General features: G+C 48.2%; 1 protein-coding gene across 5 annotated transcripts in view; it reads right to left on the reverse strand.

Annotated features, from left to right (window-relative positions):
* ZC3H18 (zinc finger CCCH-type containing 18) overlaps positions 1–20,941 on the reverse strand; it is a 30,359-nt gene that overhangs the window by 6,368 nt on the left and 3,050 nt on the right. For 2 of the 5 annotated variants that reach the window (XM_078606776.1, XM_078606774.1), the window contains exons 2-17: positions 17,243–17,404; positions 16,244–16,381; positions 15,284–15,582; positions 12,303–12,521; positions 11,903–11,987; positions 11,002–11,159; positions 10,186–10,278; positions 7,097–7,296; positions 5,654–5,689; positions 5,113–5,260; positions 4,228–4,502; positions 2,810–3,079; positions 1,741–1,878; positions 1,024–1,122; positions 323–533; positions 38–186 (exon numbers count right to left, since the gene is read on the reverse strand). In XM_078606776.1, coding sequence (XP_078462902.1) covers positions 38–186; positions 323–533; positions 1,024–1,122; positions 1,741–1,878; positions 2,810–3,079; positions 4,228–4,502; positions 5,113–5,260; positions 5,654–5,689; positions 7,097–7,296; positions 10,186–10,278; positions 11,002–11,159; positions 11,903–11,987; positions 12,303–12,521; positions 15,284–15,582; positions 16,244–16,381; positions 17,243–17,369 — 2,645 coding nt within the window. In that variant the 5' untranslated portion in view covers positions 17,370–17,404. Of the gene's footprint in view, positions 1–37; positions 187–322; positions 534–1,023; positions 1,123–1,740; positions 1,879–2,809; positions 3,080–4,227; positions 4,503–5,112; positions 5,261–5,653; positions 5,690–7,096; positions 7,297–10,185; positions 10,279–11,001; positions 11,160–11,902; positions 11,988–12,302; positions 12,522–15,283; positions 15,583–16,243; positions 16,382–17,242; positions 17,405–18,751; positions 19,306–20,941 lie in introns of those variants that run through there. The other 3 variants (XM_078606775.1, XM_078606778.1, XM_078606779.1) reach the window with 3 other exon arrangements.

A 20,941-nucleotide genomic window follows, 5' to 3' on the forward strand; every position in this document is an offset into this window, starting at 1 on the left:
GAAAGGTGCCTCCACCCACGCCACCAGCTGCTCTCACCTCTGCGGTTGCGTCGAGTTGATCCACTCGGCGTCGCCGTAACGTTTTGGCGGCGGCCGGGCATTGGCTGCCCCGGCCCCCACAGGCGGCTGCCGCTCCTTCCTGCGGCCCATGCGCGTCTCCGCGGTGGAGCCCGCCGACGGCCTCCCCTGTCAGGGTGGCACGCGACGTCTTAGGCAACGTCTCGGCAACAAAGCTCGGCCAACCAAGGCTCGAGGGTTTAGTGAAGCGGCGATTGTCAACCTCTCTGAGTAGGCGAGGGTTTAATAAATGACGACCACCAACCTCAGAGTCCTGGGCCGCTCTGCCGTCCGCCCCACCGGGTCCCGTTGGCCCACCGGCCCCTTGCCGGGAATCCACGCCGCCCGCTCGCCCCGGCCTCTGCCCGCGGCCACCGGGAGGCGGTGCACCCGTCGTCCCCCCCGGTGGTAACCGCTTGCCGGGCGGAGACGCGCGCTTGGCAGACAGGGGGGACGCGCGCTTGCCCGCTCTGTCCCTGCGATTGGGGCGATGCGCACTGTCTGGCATGCGTCTACATGTGTATGCCGCACCTCTGCTCTGTACGTTAACGCTTGCAAGTGCATCGTGTGCTGTGTGTGTGTATAAGCGTGCATGTAAAATGGCTATAATAATTAAATTTACATAGCGTCATTCGTGCAATTGCATCCCACAACGCTGCACATAAATTAACCAGTTCCATACAAAAAATAAAAAAATAAAACCCCAATACTTAGCAAATAAATAAATAAAAGTACCTCATTAATAACGAGAAAAAAATTCACTTAACAATAAAAAATTACCGCAGAGAAAATTCATTAAAATAAGTAAATCCACGTAGGAATCAGTAAATCCGTTCGGTCTCCATACCCCCCAGACCACAATCGATAGCTTGGAGAGACCTTCACCCGGCAGTGGTTGGACTGTGGGCAATGACGACGACGACGATGATGGTACACGTGGCGTGTGCGCGCGTACGTGCTTCTCACCCAGCCGCTGGGAGCATCTGTGCAGCTTTGCCCTTGTGCTGAGGGCGGACTCGAGGGGGGGACGCGGAACCGGATGGGGAGTGAGAGAACGAGTGGGTCCTGGGGCGTGGGCAGAGATGCACGGGGGCAACGGTGAAGGCAGCGACCACCACCGGCGACACAAATATCAACAACCGACCGCTGGCATTGGTCTCCGAGTGGAAGCCAAGGTCACAGGAGAGGGTAAAATGAAAAATGTTACCATTTGTTTTACCAGGGAAGGCTATGTAGCTCTTTTTCAGAAGGCACATGGTCATAAATGATAGCTCAACGAAGTGGCTTACCTAAACGTGGAGGAAAAAACCGGAGGACCAAAGAGAGAAATCTATACAATCACGAAGAGAAAATGCCAACTCCAAACATACAGACGTCAGAGTTGGGATCGAACCCGCGACCTCCTGTATACAAGGCGAGGTAGTTAACATTTCGCCACCGTAATAAAGGCAGGGGTCCAGCCCGGCCCGTGCCAGTTAAGTCCCCTCTGTTCAGTAAACCGCAGTCGCTTGGGCATGTGGTGGCAGGATACGTGGACTACATGACCCAGCCAACACGGCCTCGCCCGCCCAAGGAACTCACCGACCGGGGGAGGGGACTGCGTCCACAAGCATCTCGATATCACCCGCACGCTCACGAGCATGGCGAAGTTGGGGGGGGAAGGAGTCGCCGAGCGATGCTGACCTGGAGCGGCTGGGAGACAGCGAGGCTGATGTGTGGCTTGAGTGTGACGAGAAGGAGGAGCGGGAGAGGGAGCGCGAGGCGGAGCGTGAGCGCGAGCGTGACGAACCGGAGCCCGAGAACGAGCTCGACCTTGAAGACCTGGGAATGCACGCACGCACGCACGGCCTTTAGCATCCATAACCACACAGGAACACGCACGTTCAAACACATATGCACACACTTGCATGTGTTTTACGTACAAAAGCACACGCGCACACAAGCACACGCAACAAACGAATACGCACACACATGTCCATTAACGTCACCAACCAACAAGAAGACAGCTCTGCGTCACAGTTAGGGAATGTAAAAGTTAAGCTATAACATCGACTGCTAATGATCAAGACGCAAGCATTGCATGGTGCGTATAAGAATCGTTTACTTCGATTTCACGTGAACTTTTAAATAAATGGCGTCTTAATGACTGCACAAAAGCTGATGACCAAAAAACCGAAAATATCTCGGAAGTCAAGCAGGCTTTTATGTCTGGATAGTGCTTGCATGGGCAACGTCCATGCAAGCCAGGTGATCACAGGCAGCTGCAAGGCTGTGCTACATGAGGGTCAGCATGCACTGCTGCTACAATGTACGTTAACAGTAGAGAGCACAAACATAATACAAATCGCTATTTCCACTGATTACGATGATGCCCATCGTCACCAGCAATGAGCAATCCTCTGTGGATGAACGTCTCCACACACCAGCCACCACGTCTCATGATCACACAATGCACACAATCTGTCTTGAGCGACTGCACGCGGGCTGAGCTCAATGGACATCCTCCCCCCGGGCACATTGTTCCCTCCTTTAGCTGCGACTCCATCGTTAGTCTCCACCAATAATTCCAATGACGTTGTGAGTAGGCAGGCAGGGTTCACTATTTTCCACAGTTTTTGCTGTGGGGGTGGGCAAAGGGCAAGTCACCCGAGTCACTCCTGGGTGTCTCTTTCCCCGTCACTCGTTTGGCCAAAGGGCGGTGGCACTGGGGAGCAGCAGCAGCTGATGGGAGCGCCGCCAGCTCGGCGCGTACCGCGACGACATGGAGGCGGAGGAACCGGGGCCGCGGTGGTGCCGCCGCCCGCGCCGGGGGTGAGTGGGTGACTCGCTCCCTCCCGGCTTCTTCTTGGGCGACTTGGAGCGCTGCCACGGGTCCTTCCAGTCGTCGGGCCGCGGGGGCAGGCTGGGCCCCACTGGGGGAGGCGGCCCTGCCCCCGGCCCTGGCCCAGGCCCCGCCCCCGGCCCCCCTACCACCACCGGCATCTCCTTCTTCTTCGGGGGTAGCTCCACCTCCATCGGCCTGCTGAGGTGGACAAAGACAATGGACGCCCCGATACAGAAGCTTCATGCTCCTGCCGAAAATTCTGAGACATACGGCCCAGGTGTTATTTTTGACATAGCTAAGAAACTATTTATTTTGTTGCTTAAATTCTCGACAATGCTAATGGTTCTTTTGGATTATACATTATACAGTTTTGAGTCCATTCATAATGGTGGGTTCGTGCCTATGAACATCTGGCAGTTCGCCAGCATTAGTTGAAGCAAAGCTGACTTCACTGATGATGCCTAAACCAGGTCCAGAGTTTGCTTGTGTTGAACCAATACTGTCGAACTGAATGCCATGTGGACGATGGAGTGTCAACCAAAAAAAAAACTTTTTTTTTATCTGGAGAGACCAATATGAGGAAACATTATCTCATTAATTGTGCTTTGTGTGCTGTGTCTTCCTTTTAACAGATTCTCGTCGGTGCTGTTTATTTAAGACGTTAAATTCTGGATGCTTTGGAGGTGGCCGGATGGTTTTTCAAGTGACGCAGTTGTTTTTGTTGAGATTTCTATTTGCTTCACTGCGGTACTTAATTTTGTTTTTCCTTTTGTCACGTTGGTGATCCAGGTCACTCTTGCAAATCAGACTCACCCTGCTATCTAAGTTCTCACCCGGTTAAACAATATACATGTCAAACTTGCTGAGATCCAAAGTTCAAATTCAGGTTTCAACTCCTCTCTGTGATTACAAGTGTAGCGAGCTGATAGTCTCAACCTGGTTACCGATGACCGCAGAAAACAACCTCACGTTAAATTGGTTTTGCACTTCGTCTGGCTAGATTCCAACTGAGAACGATAAAGAAAACAACGCTTAATTTGTCAAATACTCTAAATGCATGTTGATTCTAAATATGGAGAGAAAAACCAGAGGACCTGGAGAATAATCGACGCCACCACGGGGCGAACATGCAAAATTCAAATGGAGGCATCAGGATCACGACCTCCTGCATACCAGGCGAGGGAGTTAACATCTCACCACCATGGCTCCTTGCGGGCTGAGGCAATGCTCTGCGAATTACAAAAAGCCTCCTTCCTCTGATGGCACGTTGCGCTATCTCGGCCGGGATCAATAACAACTGCCATCGACACTGCCATCGACACTGCCATCGACGTAGTCAGACAGACCTGGGCAGCGGTGGAGTCTTGGGCCGCTTCTTCTCCTTTTCGCGCTCCTTCTCACGCAGCATCTTGTCCTTGTCGTCGCGCCGTGCCTTGACTTTGTCGACATCGCGCTCCCGCGTCTCCGGCTCCTTGCGTCGCTCGCGGTCTCGGGCACGCTCCCTCTCGCGCTCCCGCTCGCGCTCCCTCTCCCGTTCCCGTTCGCGCTCTCGCTCCCTCTCCCTGTCACGGTCGCGCACGCGATCCCGCTCGCGGTCCCGGAATCGATCCCGCGATCGGTCCTGCAGAAGCGGAGGGGGAAACAGTGCAGGGGAACCGCATGCGACATTCACATGGTGCGGACCTTTCGAGTCTTATCTCTCCGACGTTCCCCTCGTTACAGAGTGTTCGTGACCTCGATGATGGAGATGCGTTATTCTCCGTGACTTTGCTATACTATTGCTATGCTCTCCCGGTCACATTTACAATACTCTGTCCATCTTGTTCTCTGTGTACCTCTGATCTACCATTCCCCTCCAATTGACCAAACATTAACGGTTTATCCAGCAGTTTATCCAGATTTTCCCCATCATAGACAGAGATATGGGTCCAAAGCACATTAGTTTAGATCTTTCTATGATGATGTTCAATCTGGCTCACTTGCCAATCCGCCAGTAATACGCCTCTCCTTGCTGTCCACAGGATACGCGATAGCTTTCTGCAGCACCTCCGATTAGCACGGTCGGCTACGTACGGTGCGCAAGAAGTTCAACATAGATCCATACCATAGCTGCTATTTTCCTCCTATATGCTGCACCGATCGCCCGAGTTCCGCATGCGTGCACGAATACATTCGTGCGTGTACAAAAACTGTATGCTGTGCCGATGGGCGTGGGGGCATTTCTTCTGTACCGGGCTCGGTGGTCGGCCTGCTGTGGGTCCGACCCTGTAGCGGTAGTGTTCTGGGTCCGTCCACTGCACGCGGAAGTTCTCAAAGTGACCGCCGCGCCAATAGGGGTCCGCTTCCGGGTCATAGTAGGGGTCGCAGTAGGGGTCGTACCTGGACGGCATCAAACACCCATCCTCTTAGCTTTTAGTCTGAAGTATCTTCAGCGTGCTGAGCAGCGCATACTCGCTCACATCACCAGACGGGAAAACTCATGAAATAAATAGTAACGCCAGACAACTATTCACAGTGCAGTGACGTCGATGCTACCGACATGTGTAACCCCGACACACTACACTCTGCAATAACATCTGAGCAGGTGACAACATGTCAAGGAAGGAAGAGATCGGACACAGCTAGTGTTAAACCACAGAAGGGTTGCGACCTATGTTAATCAAGAAGAGACAGAAGACAGAAGTGCAGGTCTCACACACGACACATCGGCTGAACATACTTCAGCATTTAAAGTAATTGCTCAGAGCGGAGGCTGCTCATGACCAAGCTTACCCGTAGTCTGGAGCCTCCTGATAGGCCATCACTTCCCTTAGCGCAGCAGTTGGGAGAGAAAGCAAAAAGCAAAAGCTCAAAATCAACGTTCAACATTCACTGGGGGACCCCATCGCCACTGAGGCCAGATGCTAGAGCTGCAGAGCGGCACGTGCCCTCCACTGGACAACACGACGGAGAGAAACAGGATGGACACGCGCTACACAAGAATACACGATGGGACACGCTCACTGCGAGCATCAATGCAAGCCACACACATAACGCCGCACAAACCTCTGCGGCCGATTTTCATTCCAACCACAGGATAACACAACCTCAAGAAAAATCGGCTCTTGCCTTGTAGATACATACGTAGGCTGCGAGCCCAGGGCTGTCTGAAAAGCGTTTGAGGCTTCATTAGTGAGGAAAAAAATTCAACTTAAAAATTATGGTCAGCTGCTTCACCATAACGCTCCGCAAATGTCATTCGCAAAGGGATTAATATGTCTGTGTCGACGACTCGGAAAATATTTGAGTGGCTGGCACATTACATCCAGCATACCTCTCGCTATGGGCTGCGGTTACTGGTCATATGCTGCCTACTCAAGTGTGCCAGCATCCCAGAAATTATTCGGTGAGAAATCCAGCTACATGTGAGACTGTGGGTCTCCACGTGAGTCTGTGGGTCTCTATGCAAGTCTACATGTAAGTATATGGCTCTATGCAAGTAAAAAAAATTATTTTGATTTTAAAATAGTTTTTGACTCTATACAAGCTCTGTGTGCGATCGGGGCTTAATTTAAATCAGGTGCATCTTGCATCAGCGACCTGGAACAGGACATCACACCACATCCAGTGTCCATCTCAATAGGGATTGTGGCTATTCGTCAGGTGCTGCATATTCCGTTCTACCAGCAACCCTGAAAATATCCAGGAACAGTTTAAGCCCTGTTTGAGACTGGGTCTCGAGACGAGTCTTATAACTCTATATATGCGAGTTTATCTCAGTGTTGGGGGGTCCATGGGTGCGTATGCGAGACCAGGATGTAACTGCACCCACGTCTGCCGGGTCAGCAACCCAGAAAACTAAACTAAACTAATTTTTATTTTACCAGGTAAGGCTTACTGAGCTAAATAGCTATTTTTCAGAAGTGACCTGGCCAAAAATGATCGCTCAATGAAGTGGCTTATCACGTGGAAATTTATAGCAGCCAAATACTCTAAACACGCGATGTTGATTTCTAAATGTTGAGGAGAAAATTGAAGGACCCGGAAAAAAATCCACACGACCACGGGGAGAGAGACCGCAAACTCCAAATATACAGGAGTTAGGGTCGGGATCCAACCCATGACCTCCTGCATACCAGGCCACAGCGGTGCCCGTAAAATGAAAAAAAAATTTCCGCTCCCAGCGCAACCGCATCCAGAGCAGTGAGAGACGAAGAACCCCGCTCGGCTCGTTACCCCATGTCGCGTGGGTCACGCGACGGCGGCGGTGGCGGCGGAGGAAGGGGACCGCCCATGCGGAACATGCGCTCGCGGTAGTACTCGTTCTCCTTGTCGAAGTCCCGCTCCTCGTCGGCGCCGCCGCCCACAGTCACCGTGAAGCGCTTCTCCTCAAAGTCGGGCTCCTGCTCTTTGCGCAGGCTCGCCTTCTTCATCAGCTGCGCCGAGACAAACCATGGGGAGCGCGTGTGGTGCCACGATGGGGGGCGGGGCAGGTGTGGAGATGTCAGCAAAGCCCACTTGGGGGGTTTTAACTTATTTTTCAGAAGCAACCTGGCCACAAATGGTGACGTGGCCCCAGCGGCTGAGCTTTCGCCGATCGTCGCAAAGGTTCGCGGTTCAAATGCAGCAGTCTCCCTGGTTTAATATTAACTGTAAAAAATACCAAGAGCCGGCTGCTTCACTTAAAGCGGACGTTAAAGATCCTGTGATGTCATTCGCAAGAGCATGCCACCACGTGCGAGCGTCTCAGGATACATTTTCAAGATTACCCGTACTTTACTCAATTGGGATTAAACTGCCCTGTACTGCCCTGTACTGCGAAAGCGTGGCAGAGACTCGGTGACAGCATTAAGCACCCATGACGCATTCTGCACAGGTTGTTGCATCGTGCTTTATTGTAGACTAGCTTTACTACCCGGCTTCGCCCGGGACTTGGATTCACCACGCCCGGCCGCCTTTGTCTCCCCAGTGGCGATGTTCACACACCACACGAGTTACTCGTTTGAGGCCAATTCGACCTAGGGGAGGCCCAGGACCGGTTCAAATAATCGTCACCGGTGGTGGCCGTGAGCGGGCATCGAACTCGGGTCGCCGGGTTCGTAGCGCAGCGCGATAACCACTACACTACCGCTCCCTCCCCACACACACGCGCGTCCATAGGTACACATACACGCGCTTGCTGCAGACACACACAACTGCGTATGGCAGCAAACGACTCAAATAATAAAGCAATGCTGCGCGAAGAAGGCCTTAAACCTGCAACACATTTGTATGGCACTTTACTCGCGGAGGGTTGGGGGGATGCGTGAAATCAGCAGACACACATATTCACAAATTTCCATATTATTTGTTTCTTTCGGTTAAGTCACGTCTAAAGATAAAATAATAAATTAAATTAAATAATAGAATACGACGTTTCGATTGCAACACAAGCAATCATCATCAGGTATAATGAAATAGCGACATAAAATCTAACCAGAAAACTATAGACAGACATATTAGCAGACAGATATCACCAAGATACATAGCGAGAGCAACACAGGTAACAGAGAGGGGTGATCGTCTCTGTGGGGTGGCCTTAAATAGACAGAGGGGGGGGGCGGAGGCAGAGAGAGGGAGGAGGGTTAGAGAAAAAATTAGCATATCAATGAGTGATCCACAGACGTGGTGCTGCGAATGCGATGGCACGGCAAGCAAGCCTGAAAATCAGGAGGACACACTAAAATTAAATAACCTAGTAAAATATCGAAATCTAATGTAATACAACACAGAGGGTCAGTCAACACACAATTAACGCATAGCCTGGTTGATTACGTATTTCAAAGATTGCTAAGTTAGAATTTAAGTGTGAACAATCTAAAGAGAGGACACAGGCAGAGAAAACAAGTCGCCAGAGAGAGAGAAAAAAGATAAGCTTACGAAAGTTCTAAAATTAAGATTGAACCACTTCTACGGGGAAGTTTTAAGCTTATCTTTTTTTCTCTCTCTGGCGACTTGTTTTCTCTGCCTGTGTCCTCTCTTTAGATTGTTCACACTTAAATTCTAACTTAGCAATCTTTGAAATACGTAATCAACCAGGCTATGCGTTAATTGTGTGTTGACCGACCCTCTGTGTTGTATTACATTACATTTCGATATTTTACTAGGTTATTTAATTTTAGTGTGTCCTTCTCCTGATTTTCAGGCTTGCTTGCCGTGCCATCGCATTCGCAGCACCACGTCTGTGGCCCACTCATTAATATGCTAATTTTTTCTCTAACCCTCCTCCCTCTCTCTGCCTCCGCCCCCCCCCCCCCTCTGTCTATTTAAGGCCACCCCACAGAGACGATCACCCCTCTCTGTTACCTGTGTTGCTCTCGCTATGTATCTTGGTGATATCTGTCTGCTAATATGTCTGTCTATAGTTTTCTGGTTAGATTTTATGTCGCTATATCATTATACCTGATGATGATTGCTTGTGTTGCAATCGAAAAGTCGTATTCTATTATTTAATTTAATTTATTATTTTACCTTTAGACGTGACTTAACCGAAAGAAACAAATAATAATTCCTGCAGTCACGAAAGTTCTAAAATTAAGATTGAACCACTTCTACGGGGAAGTTTAAAGCTTATCTTTTTTCTCTCTCTCTCTGGCGACTTGTTTTCTCTGCCTGTGTCCTCTCTTTAGATTGTTCAAACTTAAATTCTAACTTAGCAATCTTTGAAATACGTAATCAACCAGGCTATGCGTTAATTGTGTGTTGACCGACCCTCTGTGTTGTATTACATTACATTTCGATATTTTACTAGGTTATTTAATTTTAGTGTGTCCTCCTGATTTTCAGGCTTGCTTGCCGTGCCATCGCATTCGCAGCACCACGTCTGTGGACCACTCATTGATATGCTAATTTTTTCTCTAACCCTCCTCCCTCTCTCTGCCTCCGCCCCCCCCCCCCTCTGTCTATTTAAGGCCACCCCACAGAGACGATCACCCCTCTCTGTTACCTGTGTTGCTCTCGCTATGTATCTTGGTGATATCTGTCTGCTAATATGTCTGTCTATAGTTTTCTGGTTAGATTTTATGTCGCTATTTCATTATACCTGATGATGATTGCTTGTGTTGCAATCGAAACGTCGTATTCTATTATTTAATTTAATTTATTATTTTATCTTTAGACGTGACTTAACCGAAAGAAACAAATAATAATTCCTGCAGTCACGAAAGTTCTAAAATTAAGATTGAATCACAAATTTCCCTTTTATATATATAAATAAGCGTGTATAAATATTATTTAATGAATGAATCACTGCAAACTTGGATGCAAGTCCTGCACGCGTGCGTCACCTCCTTGGCGTGCCGTAGCCCGCGCTCCCAGGCGCTCTCCACTGGAGGCTCCACGGGTGGTGGCGGCAGCAACTCCTCCATCATCGCAGTCGCCTGCAACCACCGTGCGAGACACGGAGATAGCGACGTGCTCAGCCACGGGACGAGGGACACGTGCCAGTACGAGAGAGGAAGGCAGCATGTGCCAGTACAAAAGAAACAGGCAGCACGTGCCAGTATGAGAGAAAATTAAACTAATTATTTGATGATGCTGCTGCGTTGGCAGTTGTGTACAAGCACAAATAAATACAGCTTGCCACATTGGTCAACACTGTGGCCTTAAAAGGAAAAATATATATTAGGCAATGGCCATTCTTCGCAACAAATTATTGCCCTAAAAGCCATCTTTTATATATTTTTCTTTTAAAGCCATGGCGTTATTGACGAATGCACATGAGAGCAGTGTTACGTCAATTGCATACCGTTGAATTAGTTCCGGTTGGAATTCTATTTTCTTTCCCATGCAATAGTTTAGCTCCAGTTTCAGTTCAGTTCTTAACCAAAGGAAAAAAATATTTCTTGTTCTAGAATTTCAGTCTCTTATAATTCTCAATTACTAGTTCCACCTACTCTCAAACAGATATGTAAAATATATAATGTAATATCATTACATCTGTAATTGGTATCTAAATGACACACCTCCACGTAATTGATATTCTGTACATAAATTACACGAGAGTATATTAATTGGTAGTCTTCATCGACAATTCTCCAGTATTTGCCCTTCTGTGTCAGGCGTACAAGAGGCAAGCACCAGCGTATGGTTGAGTATCTCACCCACGGGTTAGGGGGCACGGCAGGGTGTGGGGGCGGCAGGTGAGGGGGGGCCCCGTTGGGGGAGAAGGGGTCGATCTTGGGCTGGATGAGGGAGTAGTTGCCCTTGTCGTTGACCCCGGGGTGGATGAAGCGGCAGGTGAAACCCCACGTGCAGTTACCTGGACCAGGAAGTGGTGTGGGTGGGGGGTTAAGGCCAGTGGTGGAACATTAAACAAAGAGAGAAGGGGCACGAGGGGGGGGCAGTGGGAGAGAGAACACCACACTTCGGGTCACATGGTTTTATCTGTAAATTTCTCTTTCGGTTTTCCAACTGTGCTCGAGCATCATGTCATGTAATGGGACTTGTTCAGATACCTTTGATTGCATTTTTTCTTTATTCCTTGCTACAGAGATGGCAGACCTGATATTTTTAATTCTCAAGAGCTGGAATGAAGTAAAACATGAATTTTACGAGATGGATTTTTGGGTGCAGTCATTAGTGATCGGGCTGAGACCGTCAAATCACTACACTTGAGAACTCCGTTGAATCTGCCTGGATCTGAACCGAGGGTCTCAGCAGCAACAGCTCAGTGCTCTTAGTCTTAAGATGCCTCCGGATAGTCATATCAGACTGTTGAGGCAAGTCCTATGAAGGTCAACATGGCACACGAGGGGGTGAGAGGCCAGCACCATGCCCGTCCGCCGTTGTCTCACTAGTGGCTATGTTTACACACCGCACCAGGTTCAAATAATTGTCACTGGTGTTGGCCATGAGCAGAAATCGGACTCGGGTCGCCGGATTCGAAGCGTGGTGTGCTAACCACTGCACTACAGCTCCTCACCGTAAAAAAACACACATGCACACACACACACGAGTTTACACAGCGCGTGGCGCTCACGACAACAAGAGCACGTCACGCACCTTTTATGAAAAACCTGCACAGAGCCTTTGGCCGTGGTCTCCTATCCACCGACTCCTTCACCTCTCCCTCTTCCAGGTCATCATCCTGTAAAAACAACCTCGTTAGGGGCAGTCACCTGACCTCGATTCACACCGCTGTCATGTTCCTAAACCACTCTACACGACAACAACTTCAACTTTGCTTACTAACACCTTCACCGATCACTGAGTGGCAGCCAATGGAGTGAATGCACCCGAGAGGACACCCACAATATAATCAGCTCATACGCAGAAGCTTGGCGAATCGTTGCATGGCAGGACTTTGACAGATGGTATTGGCTGGGCCTTCTTCTAACAGTGGATTGATTGTGGATAATCATGACGATGCTAATGATGATGTTGTGACGTAAACAAGACCAACCTCAATTTCTCCATCGTCGTCCACCTCCCCATCGTCGCCCGACTTTCCCTCGAGCCTCCGGTCCCTCTCTCCCACCGAGGCCACCCTCTCCCCGAGCCGCTCCTTCACCCCGAGCCTCTTCTTCTCGCCCTCGTCCGGGGGACGCTCTGCGGTACCCGCCACGTCCCCTGGTGCCACAGCAACCACTTCCTTGGCAACTGCGCTCTTCTGCTCCTCCGGCTGAAAGATGGGGCACATTTCGTTTGTTAGCTGAGGGTAAGTAAACCCACGGAGCAGCTGCTAACACCCCAGGTCAGATATTACTTGTGCACAACACACACTGGATACACAACAACAACCACCATTCACTACTAAGCGGCGGTGACGTCACTACGGCGCTTGTGTCATGCTAGGTGCACTTTGAGGCCAAGTGATAGTGTCGTACGCCCACTGGTAAGAGGTCATGGAACAGACCCAGTTGCCATGGGTGGACTGAGATGACCGGCAGATGCATATGTATGCTTGTTAAACTTTTTTTGCACACTATGTAGCCATCCATTCTAAACAGAGACGCTTGCACCAACTATGTTTCCCACTGTGCCAACTCTCTGGGTTTTAGCCGCCCGGCGTTCCGCTCATTGTTGTGAGCATCGCTCCCCTGTCCTCACACACACACACTCATTCAATGCAAAGGCTACGTTACTTCAAGCAATGCAAGTGCAATTCACCCACAATTTAAATGCCACCCAAAACACAAAAAGCTCTTTATTACTACTACTACAATTGCTTTGTTTACCCGGGAAAGCCCAAGTCTCAAGACTCTTTTTCCATAGATCCTTGCTTCACAGACGGGGAAAAACCTTGCTATGCGTTGTCCGATTAAGCAATATATACTCTTTGGTTCTTTCAGTAAAGTCACGTAGGTAGAAATAAAATAAAACAAATCACGACGTTTCGATCACAACACAAGCAATCTTCATCAGGTGGAAAAACCACAGCAAGATATGCTGAAGTAGGCGAGAGAGCTGCCGTGGCAAGAGGTTATATAGGTAAGAAAGGGGGAGGCAAGGGGGGAGAGAGGTGGGGAGGGTGGAGGGGAGGGTGTGGGGTAGGGGAGGGCTGCGTGAGCGCTAGGGGAAGAGGACGTGAGGCTGGGGGGGGGAAGTGGGCGGGGCTAGAAGTGGGAAGCTGAGTGTGGGACACGGGGGAAAAAAATATAAATGTACAAGTAAACGGCAGGTACGATGGAAACAACCACAACCAGTTAAGGCATTACATGGTTAATAACATCCTTCCAATGATTGTTCAATCTGTATCCATCTTCTCGGAGGAAGTTATGTCTATGTTTATACATCTGGATGGCTTCATGAACAAACCTTTGATAGTTGCCCTAAGGTTTGCAGAGTACCTTGGTCTCGGAAAAAAACAATATTATGCGAGCTCACAGCATTATAACAATGGTCAGCTATGGGAGAGGTATTGGTTCTGCCGTGTTTAAAATCTGCCTTGTGTTCGCGTACACGGTCCGAGACATGTCATTTCGTTTCCCCAATGTAACTGCTACCGCAGGCACAACTTATTTTGTAGACTCCAGGGTATTGCATGTCAGGAATGACCTCCTTCACAGATGGGATTAGATCACGGATTTTGTGTACTGTATTGAATCGGACCTGGATTATGTGTTTGTTTAAGATTTTGGAAATCTTTTTAGTAACACCTATGTATGGTAAAGTGATGGTTTTGATTTGCTTCTCAGTAAATTGTTTCTCCATGGTTGGAGAAACACCTGAGTGCCCATTAATCTTGAGGGCTTGGTGTACGTGTTCCAGTTCACTGGCTAGGTGGTGTTGGTCAGAGATGCAGTGGGCCCTATGGTGTAGTGTTTTGATGAGGGAATTCTTCTGGGCCAGATGGTGGTGGGAATCAGGTTTTAGATAGGATTGTCTGTGGGTGGCTTTCCTGTAGACAGTGTGTCCTAACAAGCCGTCAGGGCTCTTCTCAAACAAAACATCCAAGAATGGTAGCTTACCATCCTTCTCCACTTCCACGGTGAATTTTATGGATGGGTGTATGGAATTGATGTGGTTGAGAAATTGGTTCAATGCTGGCAGATCATGTGGCCGAATGACAAAAGTGTCATCCACGTATCTCTTCCACAAGGAAAGACGTAGGGTAGATGTCTGGATGGCATCTGTTTCAAATTTATCCATGAAAACATTCGCTATCACTGGTGATAAGGGGGAACCCATGGGAGTATCTTTATTTTGTTTGTAGAAAGTACCATTCCAGGTGAAGAAAGTGTTGGTAAGGCAGTGCCTAACCAAAGTTGGTACATCAGGATTCAGTCTATGTTGGACCAAGTCTTCAATTATTGCTAAGGTGTCAGGTACAGGAACCTTTGTGAACAGAGAGACTACATCAAAGCTGACAATCACATCATCTGGAGACAGTGAGATGCCCTTGATTAAAGAGACCAAGTGAGCTGAGTTACGTACTGCTGAGATAGTCTTGCCCGTGAATGGAAGCAAGGTCTCAAGACAGAAATCAGGCCAGTTTGTAGGTAGGTGAATTGGTAGTGGAAACGATGGGCCCAAGTGGAGTACCTTCTTTATGAATTTTTGGAAGACAATAGAATCTGGGTGGTCTAGCAGCATAAGGTTTTCTTTCGACCTACGTGACTTTACTGAAAGAACCAAAGAGTATGGATCCCTGCAGTCACGAAAGCTTCAAATCAAGATTAAGCAATATGGAAAAATGTATCTATATTAAGATTTGGCAAATTTGTACCATTATTCAAGCACACAATGTGGCCATCTTATCCTGCAGAGGCGCATCATCGTTGGTTGACACTCATATTTCTGGCCTTGTTAAAATTCACTGTAAAATTATAGCCCGGCACCGCTACTTTAACTACATTTACATCACAGCATAGAAATTATATTGAAACATACGGTCGGAACCTCATTCCAGCACTACGGCGCAAGCACCTCTTTCGCAATTACCTCGGGCACCTCCTCCTCATCGTAGTCCAGCTCGTGGTCGTCGAGCTCCCTCGACGCGCCGTCTTCCGGTTTTTCGGCTCCATCGCTGCCGGCGCTGGCGTCCTGGGGGCTCGCTCGGCTCATGGCGCTGGCTGCGGCTGAGTCGCCGCTGCCGCCGCCGGCGACTCCGCTGGGCTCATCGGATGACGCTGCCACTGCTACCGGTGTTTCTTCTTCCCCTTCTTCTTCCTCTTCCTCCTCTTGCTCGTCCTCCTCATCGGCCGGAGCTGCCTCCTCGTCGGTGGGAGTGGCTGCACGCACTAACATGAGGTCACGTACAGAACAAAGGTCACGCGACGACGTCCCGATGTTTCGAACAGCCTGCGCTCAACAATTCGCTCCAGTCACTCTATCTTGCCCTCGTTCAGTATCTTCCTTGTAATCTCTTTCATCGCTACTGCCGTGGTCATTGTTATTGTTAACTAAACGCCTTGATAACTCCACTGATGTTAATAACTTGCTTTACCAAATTGACTGTTTCCTCTCATCTAGCTGTGTTTAACCACCACCACATTGCAGGACAAGTAATAACTGTGTTCAATTTAGTACTCTAATCAGTTCTACCTGCACTATCATTATTGCCCTCTGTTGTTACATTGAAACTCTCCAACGTCATTCTTTCACCACTATTCCTCTCACCGTGACTCTACAAAATAAATCTTAGCTCCTATCTGCTGTCTTATCATTAGTGCTCTATGTTGCTGGCTAGAAAATTCCATCTCATTGTCTCTTGGCAAATTCCCATCACCTCGCTCAATACAAAAACAACATTAGTGCTTATATGCTGAACAATCAGCAGGGCTCTCTGTTGCTGGCTGCTTTGTGTTATGGGCCTTGTATTGAGCAACTAAGAAAAATAAATACACGATATGTTTGTGGTTCCGGTAGTTGGTGAAAGTTTTTCAAGGAGACACCACGCACCCTGGCCGTCGCTCTGAGTGTTGTCGTTGTCGTCAGCCGCTTCGGATGAATCCGTGTGATGTGCCGTCATTGCTTCATCGTCATCATCCTCCTCCTCGTCCCTCTCCTCCGACAGACGGGACCCCTCCTCGCTGTGCCCTGCAGGTGTCACCACAAGACAGCATCAGCTCGGTTCACCGCAAATTATGGACGGCGTGAAGCTACGGGACCAAATGCTGACTACCATCACCAATTCTCAGAAGCTAAGCAGTGCTGAGCATGGTTAGTAATAATGATACATTTACATTTTTACTTGTCACACACATAGTATTCGCTCACTCTGACAGACAGAATGACTCAAAGGCACGGTGAATCACAGACAAGCGGGAAAGGCAGCAGCTAGGCGGTAAGCAGATTGGCAAAACTTGTGCAAGCTCTGTGGTCCTCTATATATGAAGGTGTTATCGGCCAATTAATGTTTTGGCATGTAGGAGGAAATTGGAGCACCTGGAGAAAACACATATGTGCGAGGGGGCAAAACTCGATCCCATACAGATGGAACAAGTGGAGTCCACATTTTCTGTAATGTTTTCTCCTGGAAAGCGAGGGTATGGCATTTCGACACCCAAGAGAGTTTCACAACATTTGCGTGAACCATAAAACCTACTTCTACAGGGCTAGATGACAGGCATGTGCCACCACCGCAGTACCTATATCGTGTGTTGTATGCTTGGCCTGCAAGGTGTCAAGGACTGTTAAGAAAACTAAGTGGGCTTAGGTAGGAAACATCACAAGAAGTGACAATGGCTGGTGGTCAAGATTAAAGATAGTGGCAGCCAATGGATGAAACTTGTCCATGAGGACGTCCACTGCGGAGATGAAGTGATTAAATGCAGCTTGTACGCAGGTGCTAGGCAGATTATTACACCACAGGCTGGTAAGATATGGCAATGGTTTGAGAATGACTTCATCCACCAGTGGATTGATCATGGCACCACGAGCCACAGCGAAACCTCTCACCCGCATCGCTCCCGTTGTCTTCTCCTTCCGAAGAATCGGCCGGCTCCGTGGGGTCCGTGTCGCCGTTCGAGCTGGGGGAGCCTGAGTGGAGCGTGTCTGCCATGGGGGGGCTTTCTGGGAAGTCCATGGGAGCGGCAGCGGCGGCAGCAGCCCGAGGGACGTCTGCCGAGACGCGCGTCAGGACGTTAGCGCACGCATGATGACACGACGAAAGAGAGCAGCCTCTAAAGCACAGTTCAGCGGTAACTGTTGTTTGTTCTGCACGTTATCTATCCCTCGTTGTTTTTTAACATCATATTTGGTCTGCAATCACTTCCTTACTGAGAGATCAACTGAAATACCCCTTTGTTTTGATGCCTCGACATGCTCCGCATGGAAGGCATGGTAGAAATAGTAAATGATTTGATGAAAACAGCGTTCCTGAACGATCGCAACTACAGTTGTTCATTGCAATTTTCAGCGTGAGCGATAATATAATTAATCACATGCAAAAACTCCCCACAAAAAGTCGATTATTGGTTTGCCAGACATCAAATTTTTATTGATAACACTCCAAGTCCAAGCCCATGTGTGGCTTTGCATCTTTTCGAATATAATGAGTGGTGACTCATGAGCCCGACTGCTGCTGCCTTTTGATGGTTGCCACCGACCAATCATATCGCCGTGCGGTTTGACTATTCACACGTGCCAATGGGTTAACTTGCTAAAATGGACTATATTCTAAAATTGATTCCACAACTTTTACAATTGAACCTTATGGCGAGACCCCGGTGTCCCATAAGCCCCTGGCTCTCACGTAAACTGCGTTGCGACGTCATTTTATGTCTATTGGAAGGCGAACGATACGGCAATCTATTCCTCACGATGGGCTCTACACGATGCGCTAATCAAAGTTTCAAAGCTTTGTTTCTTCGGCGCATTCATCCTCGCTGCGCTTGGACGACATGCCAACAGAATGATCCGCGCCAGGTGGGTCGCGGCATTAATGTGCGCGGTGAGACGGAGTTGCCAAAAATAAATACATTTATTACGATTTTGATAATCGACTCAGAAAATGATTCCTGAAAAACCAATAATCGATTAATAACACCTAAAACCAATGAGAGTTTAAATTAGTCAGCAGGTGACCCAGCCTATCACAACACGAGAAGTGATCTAAGGAATTCCACTTTGTGGAAAATTAACAGCTTGGAGAAGATGATTCTCTCCACACTTGCTATGGGCACTCGAAAAATGCATTGGTATCGGCGCACATCTGTGATCCAGCACTCCGGGTTGGTGGATCACACAAATGTTGTCCAACTCCCTTCCAGTGGGCGTCAAGGTGCCATACCCTGGCTTGCCAGAAAATGTGGACTCCACCTGTACTATATATATGGGACAGGCCGACAGTTTCACCTCCTCACATGCTTGAGTTTCCTCTCACATGCAAGCACTCATGCATTGTTCAATAACACCTTAATATATAGAGGACCACAGAGGTTGGGGTGCAATTTTGCACTGGCTCACCACATGGCTGCCTTTCCGTTTATCCGTGGTTCTTCACGCCAGAGTCGTTCGCGAATAATGTACAGCGGGTTACAAGTTGAAATTATGGAGATGAACACCACCGGCAGTTAATTTCAGATAGATTTTCAATTCATGAGAGTAATGCTGCAACAGGAATATAAATCACGTTGAGAAACCAGTTACAAAGAGTAGACTTAATGTCTTAATATGACAGGACGCTTAACAACTGGCTCAATGCTGCATGCAGGGTGAGAATAAAGGGCGCGCACAACACTTAGATTTACAGCTACAACAAGAGTAACAGAGGCTTTAATAGCGTGCAAATAATTTTTTTTTTACTGAATTAGGAACGAGAGTGGTGCACGGAAGCAACAGGTGGCACCGTTCAGGGCCACAGCATGGAAACTATTTGCTTTTTTCTCATAATCAAAAAATCCAATTGTGCTGCTATCGATATAATCTCATGAGACAACAAATTCCAATTCATAATTATTAGAACCAGCAGTGCAAAATCATCATGTGATACAGAGGACCCCAAATGGTGACAATAAAAAAGTACTTCAGAAGTCCCCGTCTTCAGCATCCTCCCTGTATGCACACGTACTTTTTACACCCCCCCCCCCCCACCTGCGTACATATGCTTGACGCACCCCCCCGAATCCTATAACACGCAGAAACGACGAAGGATTCATGATATTAACGTGTTTAAGCAAACAGATAGTCTACCGCCGGATTATCTAACTCATTTTAAGGCAATGTCGACAAATTATTATCAGGGCTTCAAACCCCCCCCACCCCCGTTTCCTATGCGTACGTACATTGTCAGGAGACCCCCCATACGCAAGCGTACGCATTTGGGTTAACCCCCCCCTCCATGCGTACGTACTAAATGGATGGCCCCTATCTACACTTGGAACATGCATGTTTTGATGCCCTGCAAATGTTCACAAATATCAAAGCAAATTGAAAATTTTCCGAGCAGGAACTTGCCAATTAATTTAGGCAAATATGCAAAAAGAACAATGCTTTCTTGGGTGCAGTCATTGGCGACCAGGCTGAGATCATCAACTGGAGAACCTGGTATAATCAGTTGGCAGAAATCTGGACTCGATCCCAGGATCTCACTGGCGCTGTCTAAGTCTCAGCGCTACGCCAAGCTATTATCTGAACAAGCTACTTGGCCCTTACTGCTGACTAGAGACTATATGCATGGTGATAATGTGATAGAACAATCACAGCATCACTACAGTCATCTCTCACACACTCTAGGAGTGTTTATGATTGGAAACATTGTGAGTAATGTAGGTGTGCTGCAATATTTACAACAGTGAAGCATGCTTTCAATCTATGAACGGCACATCATTGAGACACAAGCTCCATTGCTAATTCTGAACAATTTCCCTAAAGCCCCATGTACAATACTGCATTCATTCTCATTTGGCCCTTTTGTACAACTGTAGCTACTGATCAATCCATAGCTGGAGGTGGGCCTCCCCAAACCGCACGGATCATAGAGGTTAATTGACGATACTTCTCCATGCTGATCAGTGTGTGTTCAAGATGGAGAGTATGGAATCAGGAGCATAAAGTTAAGTAAAACAATGCACTGCTCTATGCTGATCACAACGTGGACCCAGTATACTATAAAAAGCTGCTGTGCATTGCCGTCGCCCATCCAAGACTATGCAGGCTCAACTGTGCAGATTCCTAGATTTGATTAGATCGGCCACATTCCGTGTGATTTTGTCATAGGCTTGCAACCGATTTAACCATTCGATTTTACCTTTGTAAAATTGATATAAAACTGTATACAGTATATCGAATTAAAAAAATAACCCACCTCAAGGTGGTAGTTTCTTAAAACTACTGGTCAAAACTGTTGTGAAAACTCGATGTACTGTATAGTCTGGCTTTACTGCAAAATTTGCGCGATAGCAGACTTTAAAATAAATTAGTTGGTTGAGTTTTAGTGAGTGAAGCAGATTCGGAGCAAAGGTGCAGTCGTAAGCGTACAGCGTCATGAAGCCGGTTACCTAAGTTTGATTCCTCATTTACACACGTGGTATGTGATCTGATCCGGCCACTCACCCATCCCTTCACCAACCCACACTGACCATCACAGTGCAGTATGGTCAAACAACCCCCATTGCTGACACGGAGTAGGGATGCCTTCATCCAGGAGGGTTGACA

This window comes from Lampetra planeri, chromosome 26 (assembly GCF_965212315.1).
Source record: "Lampetra planeri chromosome 26, kcLamPlan1.2.h2, whole genome shotgun sequence".
NCBI lineage: Eukaryota > Metazoa > Chordata > Hyperoartia > Petromyzontiformes > Petromyzontidae > Lampetra > Lampetra planeri.